The following is an 18738-nucleotide window of genomic DNA, read 5'->3' on the forward strand; positions in this document are numbered from 1 at the left end:
AGAAACCGTAATTCTGTGACAAAAAACAGGGAGAAAAATCTAATATAAAATATTGTTAGTGTCGGGCTGTGTCACATCAGTTTCGTGGCTTTCGTTTATAATGGAAGCCAATGTGTTGTGCTGGATCCGTGGGATGGCAGACACCGGCAGCACCCAAGGAACCGTACCAACTTATAAGAGGGTCTGTCAGGTTCTGCTGACAGAATGGACGGTGGGGCGACTTCTGCTAAAAATAGGATTTCAATGATGAAGGAAACAGAAAGAAATGTAAAGTGCTGACAGTCCAAGTGTCGCCTCCGTATATAACAGGGTGCAGTAATGGGACTTGCAGAAAATTAAAAAAATCACGGACGCTAGGCGCAAACGTTTTGATTAGAGATGAGCGAACGTACTCGGTAAGGGCGATTTCGCAATCGAGCACAGCGATTTTCGAGTACTTCACTACTCGGGTGAAAAGTACTCGGGGGGCGCTGTGGGGCGGGGCGTGGCAGAGCGGGGGGTAGCAGCGGGGAACAGGGGGGAGCTCTCCCTCTCTCCCTCTCCCCCCCACACCCCGCTCACCCACAGCGCACCCGAGTACTTTTCACCCGAGTAGTGAAGTACTCGAAAATCGCGGTGCTCGATTGCGAAATCGGCCTTACCGAGTACGTTCGCTCATCTCTAGTTTTGATCAATAGGATCATTATGGCAATGGAATTCACTAATAAAGAAGGAATGGGTTAATAAAACATTCAGTATTAACGTGTTTCGAGGGACGGAATCCCTTCCTCGGAAAATGGCTGAATAAAGTGTTGTGCACATAGGGGCAAGTAAAGAATGAGGGGGAACAAAGGAAGGGGAAACAATGTAAAAAAGACACAATATGAAATAAAAATAGTATCATTACCAACGAACAAAAACAGATCAGATCACATGAAGGGTGTCAGGAAAGGCGTCAGTAAATGGTGGCGATTATGTGAGGGAAGCGATCTGCTATACTGGGGGGATAAATGGAACAGAGAGAAACGAATCAATAATTTGGCCCTCTCAGTGCTTATAAGTAGATATGAGCGAGTATACTCGCTAAGGCACATTGCTTGAGCGGGTAGTGCCTTAGCCGAGTATCTCCCGACTCGTCTCTAAAGATTCGGGGGCCGGCGGAGGGCGGGGAGGTGGAGGAACGGAGGGGAGATCTCTCTCTCCCTCTCTCCCCCCCGCCGGTCCCCGAACCTTTAGAGACGAGTAGGGAGATACTCGGCTAAGGCACTCCTCGCTCGAGCAATGTGCCTTAGCGAGTATACTCACTCATCTCTACTTATAATGCATATTTGTCTCTCTCGGTTCCATTTATCCATCTAGTATAGCAGATTGCGTCCCTCACATAATCGCCACTAGAGATGAGCGAGCGTACTCGTTTCGAGTAATTACTCGATCGAGCGCCGCGATTTTCGAGTACTTCAGTACTCGGGTGAAAAGATTCGGGGGGGGGGGGGGCGCCGGGGGGCGTGGCAGCGCGGTCGGTAGCAGCGGGGAACAGGGCGGAGCCCTCTCTCTCTCCTTCTCCCCCCCCACTCCCTGCTGCAACCCCCCACTCACCCACGGCGCCCCCCGAATCTTTTCGCCCGAGTACATAAGTACTCGAAAATCGCAGTACTCGGGCAAAAAAGGGGCGTGGCTGAGTAGGTTCGCGCATCTCTAATCGCCACCATTTACTGACACCTTGACTAATTTCCACTTTTCGAAAGCCCTTCATGTATTTATTTTATTGTATGAGAATGATACTATTTTTATTATTTAATATTCTGTATATGTTACATTTGTTCTTCTCTCCCCCTTCTTTCATTTTCCCTCTTTACTTGTATCTATTTTCACAGCACTAGAGATGAGCGAGCATACTCGTTAAAAGGGGGATTTACTTGAGAGAGCATCGCCTTTTTCGAGTACCTGCTGGCTCGTCCCTGAAGATTCGGGGGGTGGCGGAGGGGAGCGGGGTGGAGAGTGGGAGAGATTTCTCTCTCCCTCCCGATCCCCTTCGAAACCTCCCGCTCCCCCCCGCGGTCCCCCTGAATCTTCAGGGACGAGCCAGTAGGTACTCGAAAAAGGTGATGCTCTTTCTCGTAAATCACCTTAACGAGTATGCTCGCTCATCTCTACACAGCACTTTTTCGGTCATTTTCCGAAATGCGTTGAGTCCCCCGAAATGCGTTAATATTGGCTGCTTTATTAACCAATAAAGAGGAATTGGGTAAATTCCCATGCCTTAACGGTCTTTCTGGTCAACAGGGTTGTGCCTGAGGGCCATGGCTTTTTACATTGTTCTGAAAGTTATTCTTTTGACAGGGCAAATACAGCTGCATGCAGCACTAATTGTGCCACCCAGAACTGGAGAATCTGCCATCTATGTTCATGTTAGGAGCCTGCAAAGGTGTAAAGTATCTAAATGTGCACAGATTAAACTACAACTGTAATATTCTGGGCGACTCCTTCACACTACCTTCTCCCCTTCCTCAAGGAGTCTCAGAAGGGTGGTACTATCCATCTTCTCCTCCTCGTCCATGGAAGAGCCTTCACTCAACTGGTCCTGTAAGAGCTCCTGGTTCTCATCTTCTCCGCCGTCAGGAGCAGATCGGGATCGCTTAAGAGGTGCTTTTACAAGGCCTGAAACCATTACATAGCTTAGGATTACTATTGGACGCAGCGTTGCCTGAAGGCGGTTGTGTGTAGACATGATTACATTGTATCGTTATATATAGTGTGTCGTGTGCTCTCAATTTAGATTTTGGTAACATAGTGGCCGTTTGCGATGGGCACTATAGAGAGTTTCAATACATTTGTGGAGGACAGTCGAACACTGCAGGACCTCCGTTTCAGCGCTCGTTGATATACATGATTGTAGTAGATATTTGGTAGAACTTTGTCCACCTTGATACATTTTAGTTTTTTTTTGTGATAAACTTTTGCTTCCATGTGGGACTTAGGCGCTAATGCCTTTTTTACATGAAGCTAGACATCATTTTATAGGCTGTGTAGACGGGCAGCATTGATTTTGTTTTACCCCCATTTCTAAGCCGGTTTCTCCTGATATTGGCTACTATGCCGGTTTATTCTCTTCTCTCCATTTTAATCCATTTATCGGCTTCCTCCACTACATTACATGTTCTTTAACCCTTTCCAGTCCAATGTCGGGCCTGCCCCGACATCATCATTTCCCTCCACAGCTCCAATGTCGGGTGCAGATGCACTCCTGCACTGGTCCTCATCGAGGACCCCCGAGGAGAAGGCAGAAAGGGTTTTTAACCCTTTCTGCCTTCTCCTTTACACATTACATAGCGCTCAATTAGCGCTATGCAATGCATAGATTCCGGCCGGCGATCATGTGACCGCTGGTGTTACCTGACCCCCGGCGGTCACATGAACGCCGAGCCGGGATCCTGCACTGTGGGAGGACCTGCTTACCTGACCGGCGTCTTGCGCATTCTCCTTCTGTCTCCCGGCCCGACGATCATGTGACCGCCAGGTGCCACCTGACCCCAGCGGTCACATGATCGCCGAGCCGGGAGGCAGAAGGAGAATGCAGAAGACGCCGGACAGGTAAGCAGGTCCCTCCCTGCACCCTCCTGAACTCTGTCAGTTCAGGAGGGTGCAGAGAAAATGTATTTTTTCTCACCCATTCTCCCCAGCTCCAATTTATTTGGAGCTGGGGAGAATGGGTGAGAAAAAATAAATGGATTGGAAAGGGTTAACTGACGTAGTTTCTGTATATTCTGTGTCTTTTGGGGTCATTTCTTTCCTACCTTTCATTCACTCATCTCTCCATGTATATTTTATACTTTTCGATGTGTTTTATTCATTATTCCATTAATTCTGAGGTTCGTCTCCCAATCACTGATCAGTTTTTTCTCTTTAGTTGAACTTGTCTTGTATAAACTAGATGTATTTCTTTTTGTGGCCCTTTGTTTGAACACTTTATGTATCTATTTATTAATTCCTTTTGTGGCATTACAGTGCTTTTATATTGCCAGTGTTTAAATGTTTGCAGTCGTGACTCATCACATGACCCCGTAACATTATCTTTGTCTTTACCGCAGCCCTTTTGAACATCATGCTTGTTTATCTGTGGTACAAGTATTATGTTAATCCCTATTTATGAGCTGATTTTTTTTCTTTCCTTTTTTTTAGTGTTGTTTTAGTTTACTATTAGAGATGAGCGAGCGTACTCGCTAAGGCAAACGACTCGAGTGAGTAGTGCCTTATGCGAGTACCTGCCCGCTCGTCTATAAAGATTTGGGTGCCGGCGGGGGAGAGTGGAGAGGAACGAGGGAGAGATCTCCCTCTCTCTCCCCCCGCTCACCGCCGCACCGCAAGTGCAATTTTTACCTTTGAAGCTATTGGAAGAACTTCTTCTCAGACGGATATCGCACTCGGCCGTGTGAATACACCCTAATAGTTAGTCTTTGGTGAATCCCTCCTCATGTTCGGTTACCTTTCACTTTGGCTATGGTGTCTTCTCCATGCTCAGGCTCATGCTGGGCCGCTTCCCCCTCCGAGCTTTCCTCCACTGTATCCTGAAACACTGCTGGGTTCCCTGGCATTAGGCGCATGTAATAATCTTTGCTGTCATAGCTGATGGCGCGACGGTAACGGGCGGGTTTCTGTGTTGTACAGAAGAAAAGGGGAGACATACAAATTAACATTAGCACATATAGACTGTATGGCTCCATTATGTACCGTCCCAACTATCATCTGCACTGGTTCTGCAGCTTCCGAACAGGGCTTACTGGTTGCACAACACTAAGCCCGAGTCTACAGTGGAAAGCCGGCATCCAAACCAGACATGGATTTTGAAGTGGGTTTTATTGTGTATTTCTGTGCAAATTCACCCCCACATTGGGAAGAGCTCAATTCCGCAGGAGAAATGGTAATAAAATGGAACGCGGTGGAATTGAATTCTGAACCGCATGTCAATTTCCTGCAGCTTGTGGACGAGATTTTCAAAATCTCATCACTTTGCTGCTACTGTAAATGCAGCGGAATTCCAGTACGGAAGGTGCGAACGGACATTTAACAGCAAATCCTCCCCACCTGGATCCCCCTTAAGGGCTCAATCACACAAGCTCGTTTCTGTAACACATCCCATGGGCAGATATGTGCAATGTATTCTGTGAGTTTACTGCTCATAAGATACTATATCTGTGCAGTGCAATACAACATGTATTGCACAGATATAGCAATGTACTGCGTGACTGCAGTGAACCTCATGATTGTATATGTAGAAATAGGAATGTCTGTTCCAAAGGAAATCCGTAACTTAACTACGAAGGTGTGAGAATCTAAACCTCCCATGATATATGTAGGTCAAGAGGGGTGTCGTCTCTCCTTAAGGAGAGCACCCAAAAAGTGTGTGGAGACACCTAGGAGGTGAGTGGGTCGGAGGGTGGCATAGTCTCTCCCCAAAGAGAGCACCCACAAGGGGTGTGAGAAGATACCCGAAAGGTGAGTGAGGAGATTTATAAGGCCATGCAAGCTCCTCTGGGTAATTTATGCAAATAAGGAAGATGGAACAATACCTCTGCAGCGCCACCTATTGCATGGCAGCATTCCTTCAAATCAATGTACGACTTTTTAACAAGTCTGTAAAACAATGATTGGGAATAGGAAACCAAGCCAGAAAACCATATACAGACAGCTGACGCAACCTCAATGTATCATCACCTCTGACTAACAAACGTCCTGAAGTAAAGTATTCCGCACTGAGGGATGTAGGACTCTTGTCCAGGCTCCCTTTGAAAGTTGCTGGTTTCTATAGCAGGCATGTTTGACATTGGTCGCATCAAATAAACCAGCTTTTCAAACTCTGGAAACAAACCTTATTTCAGGCCCCTGCTATCCCCAACGATACAACAGAGCAGTCTGCAGGGAAGAGCCCGCAGCTCCCGGCTAGACATCACCGCCGGCCAGTTAGGGGTGTAACGTGCTATTCCTTCCCAACATACACTTACTGCAAAGAGTGATGCTCTAGACTAAGTGCTCAGAGTAGTAGGTAGCTCATGCAGAAGCCGACAGACATACTTCCCACATCCTTGAAAATGAACATATAATGCAGTGTAATAATACTGTGGTCAGCGCTAAAATCCATACTTAAAGGCATTGTAACCTCACACGCTCTCCGTATATCTAGAGCTGAAAACGTGAAAATTATTATTTCTCGTCTGTATTAGTGTGTGATTGTGAGTGTGGGTGGTGGGTGGGGGAGACTACAGCTTTGACCTTGGGTATATAGCACCTGCTGACTGGAGGCGGAGTAGACAAATGAGTTGGCTCCTCCCGATTGCTGTATACCCTCTGCAGGTACTCAGCTAATCAGTTCTTAGCTTAGTGTCTGTAGGAGGCAGACCTCTTCAATCAAGGTCTTTAGGACTACAGGGATGTGGGGACAGGCCAAGCATCTGACTACCCATGGGGAGGGAGGACGGCAAGTGTCTATCCTCCTCCAAGAACCGATTGCAGGTCAACGGAGCAGTATTACTCTACGATCTACCCCTATGCAGGAGGGCAAACAACCAGACATCGCTGACCGTTGTCTGCCCTACCAGAAGAAGAAAAAAAGGAGGCACGGCTGGGGTCAAGTTCGTTGCTTGCCAGCCATAGGTCCCCCGGGGGAGCCACCTCTCCCCTCCCTGGGAGGTATGGGGAGCTGGCCGGGGAACCCTGCTGGAGGCAAGGAAGGAAAAAAGATGATAGGTGAGTAAAAAGGAGCAGGTAAGAAAATAGCTTCCCTTGCTGCCCTGCCCCTGTACAGGGTCCCCTTCTGTGTCACGCTGTCTGACAGGCTGTGTATTTGTCACATGGGGTATTAGCCGCCATGCAGTTTGTGTTATGCCTACACTGGCCACCTTGGGGCAGTGTTAGAGCTTGCTGCTGGGATCTGTTCTTTCTTAGCGGCTTCTTTCTTAGTGGTGCTTCAGTCAGCCAATCCCCAAAGTCTGTGCTCATATATACCAGCTCCTTGTAAGGGTTTGCTGGTTCCTCTGTTCCTGCATGTCTGGTGACTCTGTTCTGGTAGTCCTGGTGTGAACAGGGTTATTCTCCTGCATTTCTGTGCAGGTACTGTTCTGTGTGAACTGATTATCGCCGCGTGTGGCATGCCTGCGAGCCTCTGTGGTTTTAATCTGGAGCCGCTGTGCAACTTTAAGGTATAACAGCTATACGGTATTAACTGTATAACCGCCGCTGTGTGGCCTTGGCAGCGTGTTCTGCATGGGGTCACATGATGTGGTTTATGGGCATGTATGCATTGGCCGCAGCGCATCATATTGTGTTCATTTGCCGTTGGCCGCAAGCCAGGCCGCTTGTCAAGCCGGGCTACTGTGCCAAGGCGGCAGTTTTTTTGTGCGCGGTGGGTCCTGTATGGCAGGGGCTGTGGCTGAAAGATGGAGGACTGCTGTCCCCTCCTTGCACACCTTAGGCTCCCCCACCCTGATGGCTATGTGCCTCATTCCTAGGCACTATGGCTCCATCTCCTCCTGCAGGTCGACTGAGCAGTATTTCTCTCCAATATACCCCTATGCAGGAAAACGAGCGGCCAGACATTGCTGCCCGGTCAACTTCAGGATGATACAGACAAGAAAACTAGATTTTGTACAGAACTTATCATAAAATCTCTTTCTTGTTATCTTCATTGGGGGACATAGCACCCACCCAATAGGGGCTCTTTTTTTGTTTGTCTATGGTCCTAAATTATTTTAAGCACTACCATTTTGTAACAAGCTCCACTGGGGCGCTCCTGCTGCTTGCGTACAAAACTGATTAGCTGACTACCAGCAGAGGGTATATGGCAAGTGGGAGGAGCCAACTTGTTAGTCTACTTACTGTCCGCCTCCAGTCAGCAGCTGCTATATACCCAAGGTCAAAGCTGTGTCCCCCAATGAACATGACGAGAAAGATTTAACAGTAAGTTCTTTACAAAATCTAGTTGCTGTGTGAAACTAGCCTTATAAAAGGAAGCAAAGTGTTAGCCTACTGGCTCCGGCAGAGGTGACCCATACAGTAAAAGGCATAGCATGAAGAAGTGGTAGCAGGTACCCAACCAACCTGACCTGTAGAGATAGCGCCAATGGTTCACAATGGGGAAGATTTATACCGTTGCACCATACAAACAGTACGTATGTCTCTTCACCGGTGGGGTAAACCTCCCTCTAGCGTTGGCGTAAAACCATTCAAAGTGAAGGACCTGATAGGTCATAAAAATGCTCCCGGAGAGACTAGAAGGACTTGCCTACTTTTTCCAATACTTTCACATCTGCGGTGGGGATTCCGGTTTCCTGCTCAGTCTGGGATGCAGGAAAGGCGAATCCCCCTGCCGAATGGATTTGTCTTATGATGGAAGTGAACAGGACTGGACAGACCCCATTGACTATAATGGCGACTGTTCAGTTTCCACTCAGCTGCCCGGCATTAAAACAGGAAGAAAAACTGCTGCACGCGGGAGCATTAGAGATGAGCGAGCGTACTCGGAAAAGCCCTACTCGCTCGAGTAATGTGCTTTATCCGAGTATCGCTGTGCTCGTCCCTGAAAATTCGGGTGCCGCTGCGGCTGACAGGTGAGTCGCAGCGGGGAACAGGGGAGAGCGGGCGGGAGAGAGGGAGAGAAAGATCTCCCCTCCGTTCCTCCCCGCTCTCCCCTGCAGCTCCCCGCTCCGTGCCGGCACCCGAATCTTCAGGGACGAGCACAGCGATACTCGGATAAAGCACATTACTCGAGCGAGTAGTGCTTTTCCGAGTACGCTCGCTCATCTCTAGGGAGCATTTCTTCCGATATTTTGTGCCGGGGCCGCGACGGAACCTCCAAGGTTCCAGCGCAGATGTGAACCCGGCTGTATACATGTCCAAAAACATGGCAGAGGTGCTACACCCTGATGATCATACTCTTCAACGGGCCTTCGTGCACCGATAGATCTGCCCCGTATCTTAGTTATTGGGTTTCCCTATTCTAGTCCTAGCACTAACGTGTCACCGACATTACAATGCCTTCAATTATGGAAATCTCACAACATTTGGAATACTGCAACAAAACCAAAAAAGTTCCTTTTGAAGAGTGCAAGAAATAAGACTCATTTGGTGGAATCTGGTCATCTTGAGATTCTTCACATTTGGGATTCCTAGCCATAACCACGGCTTACATAGTGGTAGACGGGTTGTACAGGATCGGGTGGGCTCACACGGCCGTCATTCACAGCGTGCTGCACTCGAGAGACACGTGCGCGCTGCAAGTACACAACCGCAATACACGCCAAGATAAAACATGCTGCGACTTTTCTTGCGCGCAATTTTGCTCAGTTCGTGTGCGTAGTATAGGAGCCTATGGGAGACTGGTAAAGCATATTACACATTCCGAACCTGTACGTGTAATACGCTGTGACCACACGCTCGTGTAAGGTCGGCCTTAGATAAACATGGCCGCCTTCTTCCAAATCCAGTGCCGTATCAGTCCATAGGGTTGAACTGTATTACCACACACGACCTGTGAACCAGTGTGGCGCTGTTTTGGCAGAAAGCAGCCATATTCTTCTAATCCCGTACAACAACGCTATACTCATTTTCAGAGTGGAACTCATGAGATCTAGGATACTAAGGTGAAAGGTACTAGTTGTGTTATTGAACAATGCAGAGCAGCCTGAATGTCAAGCTTCAGAAAGCCTTGTTAGAACATGCTCTAGTAATGCTCTATAGTACAGAAGACTTCTTTACTAGGTTTTTTACCTTCTCAATAGTTACCATGAAGACACCATCACCGGATTCAGGCGGTGTACATGGAAAGTCAGACTAAAAAATTGGGTATTAAGTATAAACATCAGAAGGGTACAGTATACACCTGTCAATAAATATATCCTATGGCTATATAGTATACATAGAGAGATTGTAGAGTTCTGTTTCAGCTCAGCCGCCTATCAATGGTAAGTGAGGCCGATCAATTCTTGCACAAGTATTTAAATTCTACCCAGTTATGAAATCCATCCAATCTAAACATACGCGCCTGGTTCTGACTTTGTGCCATTATGAAACCTATGGTTGAAGTGCGCCAATCCATTACCCTCCAGTGACATCTCTATAATGCCTCAAGTCAATGAAAGGATAGGCTTCAATCTCAAGCATGCTATAGCATTCTGCAAAAGGTCTGCTTCTTTAAGACTGTATACTCATGTAAGAATGGAAATGCATTGGAGATTAAATATATGACTTATCTACAGTAATATAATCCCCTTCTTAGGATCCCTGCCGATAAGGATGCTCACCATTGTGTTGGTATCTTGCTCCATTTCAGGAATGTAAGGATAGTGAATATAGAACATGTCATTTCTTACAACTTTCTTCCTCATTCTACAAGGCCCCTCCGTCATCTCCAGCAGCCATTTATCCAGGTGTGAACCAATGATTGGTCCCCATAGTCCTCTTTCCCGAAGTAATTCGTACTCAATCTGATTCCATTCCTCGGTCACATACTTCAAGGCATTTTGTTGACGCTGTTTATATAAAAAAGGCATAGTAAGGATCTTATTTTGGTAGCCAAGTATGTATAGGGGTGGTGTCACATCTGCGTTGGGGGTTCCAGTTTATTGCTTCTATCGGGGAAGAGGAAAAACGGCATCCCCGCAGCTGAACGGTGCCGTCTCTGAATGGAACCAAATAGCACCTAACAGACCCCATTGACTAGAATGTCATTATAACTGGTTTCCGCTCAGCATTTTACAGGAAGAAAAAGCCCCCTTTTTCCCATATTTTGTGCCAGATCGAAGAATGAACCTTCGACCGAAGGTTCCAACGAAGATGTGAAACCACCCAAAACATCTACATCGTAGAGTCCCTATAAAAGTTCCGTTTTGTGCAAATAGTCACGTTACGATCCAGTGCTTAGCAGCAGATGACGGTCCCTAGCCTGGTGGTCCTCTCCTGGTCTGTGTGCACCATACAAGCAGAAATAACCATGTAGTCTTTGCTGTGTAGCTATGCGTGGCTCCTAGAATCATTGCCACTGATGGGCCCAGTGTACCCTATTCTAAGACTCTATACACTACAGCAAAAAGGACATGATCACTTTACTTTATGGGTCAGTAGTAGAGATGAGCGAGCATTGTCCTTAGCGAGTACCTGCCCGCTCGATTCGGGTGCCGGTGCGGGGCGGGGAGCAGCGGGGAACGGAGGGGAGATCTCTCTCTCTTCCCCCCCCCCCCCGCTCCCCCATGCTCACTCCCGCAACTCACCGCTCACCCGAAGCGTGCAGGTACTCGCTAAGGACAATGCTCGCTCGAGTGATTGTCCTTAGTGCTCGCTCATCTCTAGTCAGTACAATTACTAGGATTCCAAATTTCATATAGTTTTTTTTTTTTTTTGCTGTTTTACTTATAAAAAATAAAACCTCTTTGGAATTATTTTCTGCCTGTTTTTGCATTGACATGGTTGTGTGAGGGCTCGTTCTTTTTACGGGACGTCCTGTAGTTCTACCGGTACCATTTTGAAGTACATATGATTTTTTTGATTACGGTTTCTCAGAGATGGGGGAGACAAAAAAAAAATTTCAATCCTGGCGTGGTGCGTTTTTTTTTTATGCGCGACATTCACCGTATGGGACAAATAATATGTTACTTTGATAGATCGGACTTTTATGATACCAAATATGGTTTTTTTTTTAAAATTGTTTTAAAGTAGAGAGAGACACATATACAGAGTTGCACCCAACAGAATTGTATGTTTCATACTAGAACATATGAGCGAGTATACTCGCTAAAGGCAATTGCTCGAGCGAGCATTGCCTTTATCGAGTACCTGCCCGCTCGAGACGAAAGGTTCAGGTGCCGGCGCGGGGGAGCGGTGAGTAGCGGCAGTCAGCAGGGGGTAGCGGGGGGGGGGGGGGAGAGGGAGAGAGATCTCCCCTCTGTTCCTCCCCGCTCTCCCCCGCAGCTCCCTGCCCGCCGCCGGCACCCGAATCTTTCGTCTCGAGCGGGCAGGTACTCGCTAAGGGCAATGCTCGCTCGAGCAATTGCCTTTAGCGAGTATACTCGCTCCTCTCTAATGAGCACATATGTAACACTCTGCAGAGCTGACATGTGATCCGTCCTTACCTCTTGGTATTCTTTATACTGCATATCCACGAGGTCACGTACAACTGCAATGTGAGTGAAAATCCACTGGGAGATCTCCTTGGTAACAGAATAAATAAGGCAGAGTACATTACTAACACGGTCGCCTTGCAAAAATGCTTCATTGTGTTCACACGAGCAAAGAAGCGAACAGTTACTACATGGTCAGGTCTAAGGATGCCTGAAAACCTCAAATCCCACCAAAATGTATCTCAAGTGCATCCAAAATGCAGCTTCAATTACCTCCGGATCCCAGCAAAATAATGTGTCGTTTTTCCAATATAAAAAGTGTTCAAAAAGAAAAAATATTGTGCAAATTGCACGTTTTTTTCGGTATTTTAAGGCCAGATAGAGTTAACGAAGCGGTATAACTATCCAGAAGTTAAAGAAGTCATCTTACTTTATGTAAAGAAAATGTATTTGTAAGATGAAAAGCTATGTCGTGTTGTCCTGTATTTCCCTTACTTAGCATCTTCAATATCTCTTCTAATTGTCAGTGAATAGAAACATTCTTGCTTACATCCAAAAGGTAGAATACCTGTGCTGATCATGTCCAAGTACACAGCTTGTTACAACAGTTGCAGTATACTGTAACAATTCATGCACTTGTGTCAGTGTAAGGTCGGTTTCACATCAGCGTCGGAACATCCGTTCGGAAGTTCCATCATAGATCCGGTTGCAAAAACTAGAGGAAATAGCGCTGCATGTTCCGTTCTTCCGGTCCCGAACTGGAAAGCAGGCGGACCCCATTACAATTAATGGGGTTCGCCCGGCGCTGTGCGGTTCGGCACAGAGACTGAGCCGTTCATCCGTGGGGATTCCCCTTTCCTGCTCCGTTCCCCAAAGGCAGCAAGAAAGTGGAATCCCCAGCGCAGATGTGAAACCACTCTAACATGATCATGGTGGTGCTGTTGGTTTTTTCATCCAAATGTAAGCTCCAATTTCCATTCACTGACTGCAAATAGATAACCTGAAAATGGTGAGAAAGTAAAATACGATATTTTACAAAAATGTAGATGTTGTAGAACATTCAATTTCCTTGAAAGTGGAAAAACAAACTTTTAATGTGGCTCTGAACTTTATGCCATTATTACACTTGCTGTACAGTTGAATGCAGTCTATTGTTCCCTGGAAGCAGTCGCTTGAGGTTGGGTTTACTGACATGATCACTACTTTACCTCATATCTCCAGTCATGGACAGAGACATCTTCATATACAGTCTCATGAGATTCGCAGCTCTGTTCATAGGCCCTGCGTGGTTTAGTGCCCATAGGCCCTGCGTGGTTTAGTGCCCATAGGCCCTGCGTGGTTTAGTGCCCATAGGCCCTGCGTGGTTTAGTGCCCCATAAACTGCAGTATTCTACAAGTTGGATCCCATTCCAGCTACACTCATGCTTTAATCTCCAACCACCGAAGGAACCTCCGTGCCCTGAAGAACTATGAAGAATTACAAATTCGGGGTATGACTCGGCAATCATGACTTTACTGCAGAAGAAGTCCCCTTTGAAGAACATTGCCCTAAGAATACCTGTGTGGAGAGGTTATGTTTGTTGAGACCGCTCTCCTTACGGTTCCTTCTTGACCCAGTAAGTTTAGACAGACCAAAGCCGCTGCTGACACGTGACAACTTGGACTGAGAGCTCGGGACCATGGCTTCGCCTTTACTAACGCACTTCTTCTCATAAGCTGTTGGAAAAATTATACATAAAGTATTTTAATGTTACAGCCTTATAAACTTAAAGGGGCAATAAGGTTCAGACAACTTGTGCTCATGTAACAGAATAGGTTAGGTTGAAAAATACACGTGTACATCTAGTTCAACGTATTCAACTCCCTCCCCCCAATGTTGATCCAAAGGAAGGCAAAAAAACTCAAATAGGTAAAAGCTAATATTCCTCATTTAAAGGCTAAAATTCCTTCCCGACTCCAATCTGGCAATCGAAGTAATCTCTGGATCATAGCCTGTATGTGTCTCAATCTTCTAATATACTTTCATTCCAAATGTTTTTACCCCTGTAAATAAAGTGTGAAAGGCTTGCCACTAGGGGTTTCCCCTCCAGCTTCTCGGCAATCCACTGCCTGTTGCTAGGTATTGAGCTTCCATAGTTACTGAGATGCTAGGACGTGTGAAAGGGGCTATCTGCACAGTCTGCTCCCTACACTAACAGGCTGACAGATCTGCAGACATAGCGTTGTCAATATATGAGAGAGACAGACAGACAGAGAGAGAAAGAGAGAGAGAGATTTACCTTGGGCTTACATTTACCTTGGGTTAACTAACCATTCAGATACTGCCTCACTGCTAGCCGGACCAGAGGCAGTGCAATACAGCATGGAAAGTCAGTGAAAGGAAGTACAGGACAGTGAACAACTGGCAGAATGCTAAGCTTGCTACATGGCCCCTGCATTAAAGTGGATTGCAAAAAGCAGGATAGCAGAAAAATTGGGGAAAAGCATGAAACAGGATGCAAACAGCAGAACTGTGTGGGTGAGGAGAACCTGGTATACTTTACAAAATTTGTTGAAAATTTGGGTTCACTTTAAAATACCTCCTCTGTGTACAGGATACCCAACATTCATTAGTAATGCTGTCAGTCATCCTTCTCTACCTCGGCAATGATCGTCCGCTTAATTCAGCAAGAACAGAGGGCCACCATATAGAGACATGATATGTACCCCCTGATAGCGTAAAGGAAAATGCTTCCTAGAACAATCCCTGTAAAGTTACACACACAAAAGAAGAAGAGCGGGCAAACAAAAAGAAACACAAAAGTAATTTTCTGGCAAACGAAAAAGGAACAAAATGAAAACCCTTCCACAATACAAAATTCGTTCTCTTTGAAGTAACTCACCAAGATGATTTTGCCAAGCGCGTAATGTTGCCTCTTCAATGAAGGGCCTGACCATAGCAATGTCCACATGTCCCCGTTCGTTGACAGGAAATGTCACTTTGAACATATCCTCCAGAACTTGCTTCTTGCTATGAATCAACTCTATCCAAACTCTGTTGACAGCTTTCAGAAGGAGCTGGCGTCCTGCAGGAAACATTCAGTGGGCTTTATACAAGTTTTAGTAAAATCGATATAAAACGGTTTTTAGAGATGAGCGAACGTGCTCGGCCACGCCCCTTTTTCGCCCGAATACCGCGATTTCCGAGTACTTCCGTACTCGGGCGAAAAAATTCGGGGGGCACCGTGGCGGCACGGGGGGTAGCAGTGGGGAGTGGGGGGGAGAGGGAGAGAGAGAGGGCTCCCCCCTGTTCCCCGCTGCTACCCCCCGCACCACCACGCCTCTCCCCGCCCCACGGCGCCCCCCGAATCTTTTCACCCGAGTACTGAAGTACTCGAAAATGGCGGTACTCGGGTGCGTAAGTACTCGAAACGAGTACGTTCGCTCATCTCTAGTGGTTTTATTAAAGCAGGAGTCCCTTCTAAAAATGGGCTTGTAGTTCAAAGCGTCTCCTACGGGTTGGTACATGGCGGTATTACACAACTGTATTTTTCGGATAACTAGCTATACCAATTAATTGTGAAACCACCTTCTAAGACATTGGTTGGAGGATCATGTATAACCTAGGGATTATTTACATGCACATTCAATAGTGGACCAACTAGAACTTTAAAGGGTGTATCCAGCCAAGCACTACTTTGACCACTGGGTAAATAAATATTTAATTTATTTGTATAGCGCCAATTCTGCAGCGCTGTCAGATAATTTATGACCCACCATCAAGCTGCGTACTCATTTTACCCACCTCGGAAGGATGGAAGGCTGACTCAACCTTGAGCCGACTACCTGAACCACGCGGGGATTGAACCAACAACCTTCAGGACTGTGAGCAAGAGCTTAGGGCTAGGTAGTGGGCAGCACTCGTAATTGCATTGAAATCAATGGCAGCTGTGCTGGTAATTGTAGTTGCAGCTTCCATTGATTTCACTGAGAGTTGCGCCTGCATTTATGAGCGCCAACTGCTACACAGGGGGCGGAGCAGCTCTTCCGCTCCAACCCCCACGGGTGCTGCCTGGATAACCCCTTTAAGGACCCATTCACAAGAGCATATGCGAGTTATGCTTGAGATTCTCCATCGCGACTCCCATTGGACAGCATACGGACACATGTCCGATGTGCAGAGGATTCTGTTCCGAGGTACAGACCAGTAGGACACGTTGGGATTTTTTTCACACGGACCATAGGTCTTTGTGATAAAACGCCCATCCGAATAGCCCAATTGGTCTAAAATAGGTCCGTGCGCTGTCCGTGAAATATCGAAAGACAGGATATATACTCATGTGAATGGGCCCTTATTGTTGAAATTGTCTATTTTTCACAATTTAGCTTAAAACTCCCCTGAATATTATGATGTCTTTTACTTTTTTACAATATTCTCAAATTAGACAGAATGGAAGGAAATGATAAAAGTGGACAATTTCGTATGCCTAAACATGGATTTACCCGGTATGCCAACAGTTGGCCATCCAATATTTACCTTCACTAACATCCTGGTATATGCCATCTGGCTCTACTTCTGAGGGCATCATGATGTGCCAGGTGGTCATCCTGGCTTCAGCCTCCAATCCAAACCCATCAGGGTTGCTGCAATGTGATACAAGACAACATTATGTATTGTTCCTCCTCCAGCTGATCCAGCTCACACGAGCTGCAAGTCTCTACTGAAGACAAGAAAGCTCACATTTCCTTAGTGCCAAAAAATATTTGTTTTCTACTCGGCTAACCTCCTTTTCTTGAAAGTAATTCAAAACTGCAAAATCCAAGCATTAGTTCACCTGCAGGCGGCTGACGGGTCGCCATAATATTAATGAAATATCTCCGACAGCTTGTAAATAGGCCCATTTTACCACTGCAACCGCCGTCTAGATCCCGGACACAATACCCCTCACATATTGGATTGCCATGGCTACAGGCGCTGGCGGTGGATTAAGTGAATGCCAAACTTTATATTCATTTTATTCATTATAATCTACTGTAAATGTCACATTGTAGCGCTAATATATTACAAACGGTTACCAAAGAGAATTCTCAAAGCGACCGGCTTGGAGCGCAGAAGTGTGCATCAAGTGTGATCTCAAGGCCTGGGATTTCACCAGGTTAAAATAATTAGCCGGGGAGTGTGGCATAGGGTTGGTATTGGTGGTTGACTATACCGGGGAGTGTGGCATAGGGTTGGTATTGGTGGTTGACTATACCGGGGAGTATGGCATAGGGTTGGTATTGGTGGCTGACTATACCGGGGAGTGTGGCATAGGGTTGGTATTGGTGGCTGACTATACTGGGGAGTGTGGCATAGGGTTGGTATTGGTGGTTGACTATACCGGGGAGTGTGGCATAGGGTTGGTATTGGTGGTTGACTATACCGGGGAGTGTGGCATAGGGTTGGTATTGGTGGTTGACTATACCGGGGAGTGTGGCATAGGGTTGGTATAGGTGGTTGACTATACCAGGGAGTGTGGCATAGGGTTGGTATTGGTGGTTGACAATACCAGGGAGTGTGGCATAGGGTCGGTATTGGTGGTTGACTATACCGCAGAGTGTGGCATAGGGTTGGTATTGGTGGTTGACTATACCGGGGAGTGTGGCATAGGGTTGGTATTGGTGGTTGACTATACCGGGGAGTGTGGCATAGGGTTGGTATTGGGGGTTGACTATACCGGGGAGTGTGGCATAGGGTTGGTATTGGTGGTTGACTATACCGGGGAATGTGGCATAGGGTTGGTATTGGTGGTTGACTATACCGGGGAGTGTGGCATAGGGTTGGTATTGGTGGTTGACTATACCGGGGAGTGTGGCATAGGGTTGGTATTGGTGGTTGACTATACCGCGGAGTGTGGCATAGGGTTGGTATTGGTGGTTGACTACACCGGGGAGTGTGGCATAGGGTTGGTATTGGTGGTTGACTATACCGGGGAGTGTGGCATAGGGTTGGTATTGGTGGTTGACTATACCGGGGAGTGTGGCATAGGGTTGGTATTGGTGGTTGACTATACCGGGGAGTGTGGCATAGGGTTGGTATTGGTGGTTGACTATACCGCGGAGTGTGGCATAGGGTTGGTATTGGTGGTTGACTACACCGGGGAGTGTGGCATAGGGTTGGTATTGGTGGTTGACTATACCGCGGAGTGTGGCATAGGGTTGGTATTGGTGGTTGACTATACCGGGGAGTGTGGCATAGGGTTGGTATTGGTGGTTGACTATACCGCGGAGTGTGGCATAGGGTTGGTATTGGTGGTTGACTATACCGGGGAGTGTGGCATAGGGTTGGTATTGGTGGTTGACTATACCGCGGAGTGTGGCATAGGGTTGGTATTGGTGGTTGACTATACCGCGGAGTGTGGCATAGGGTTGGTATTGGTGGTTGACTATACCGCGGAGTGTGGCATAGGGTTGGTATTGGTGGCTGACTATACCGGGGAGTGTGGCATAGGGTTGGTATCGGTGGCTGACTATACCGGGGAGTGTGGCATAGGGTTGGTATTGGTGGTTGACTATATCGGGGAGTGTGGCATAGGGTTGGTATTGGTGGTTGACTATACCGGGGAGTGTGGCATAGGGTTGGTATTGGTGGTTGACTATACTGGGGTCCCGCCTTTTTTGCATGATAAATGTGCTA

At 47.0% G+C, this 18738-nt stretch overlaps 1 protein-coding gene across 2 annotated transcripts in view; it reads right to left on the bottom strand.

The window, feature by feature from the left end:
• Positions 1 to 18738, bottom strand: part of WDFY3 (WD repeat and FYVE domain containing 3) — a 279283-nt gene that overhangs the window by 51826 nt on the left and 208719 nt on the right. For both annotated transcript variants that reach the window (XM_066574359.1, XM_066574358.1), the window contains 8 exons: positions 16600 to 16706; positions 14966 to 15148; positions 13642 to 13799; positions 12096 to 12173; positions 10272 to 10499; positions 9739 to 9801; positions 4463 to 4631; positions 2474 to 2637 (listed from right to left, as the gene is read on the bottom strand). In XM_066574359.1, coding sequence (XP_066430456.1) covers positions 2474 to 2637; positions 4463 to 4631; positions 9739 to 9801; positions 10272 to 10499; positions 12096 to 12173; positions 13642 to 13799; positions 14966 to 15148; positions 16600 to 16706 — 1150 coding nt within the window. The remainder of the gene's footprint in view (positions 1 to 2473; positions 2638 to 4462; positions 4632 to 9738; positions 9802 to 10271; positions 10500 to 12095; positions 12174 to 13641; positions 13800 to 14965; positions 15149 to 16599; positions 16707 to 18738) is intronic.

This window comes from Eleutherodactylus coqui, chromosome 7, assembly GCF_035609145.1.
Source record: "Eleutherodactylus coqui strain aEleCoq1 chromosome 7, aEleCoq1.hap1, whole genome shotgun sequence".
In the NCBI taxonomy this organism is placed as follows: Eukaryota; Metazoa; Chordata; class Amphibia; order Anura; family Eleutherodactylidae; genus Eleutherodactylus; species Eleutherodactylus coqui.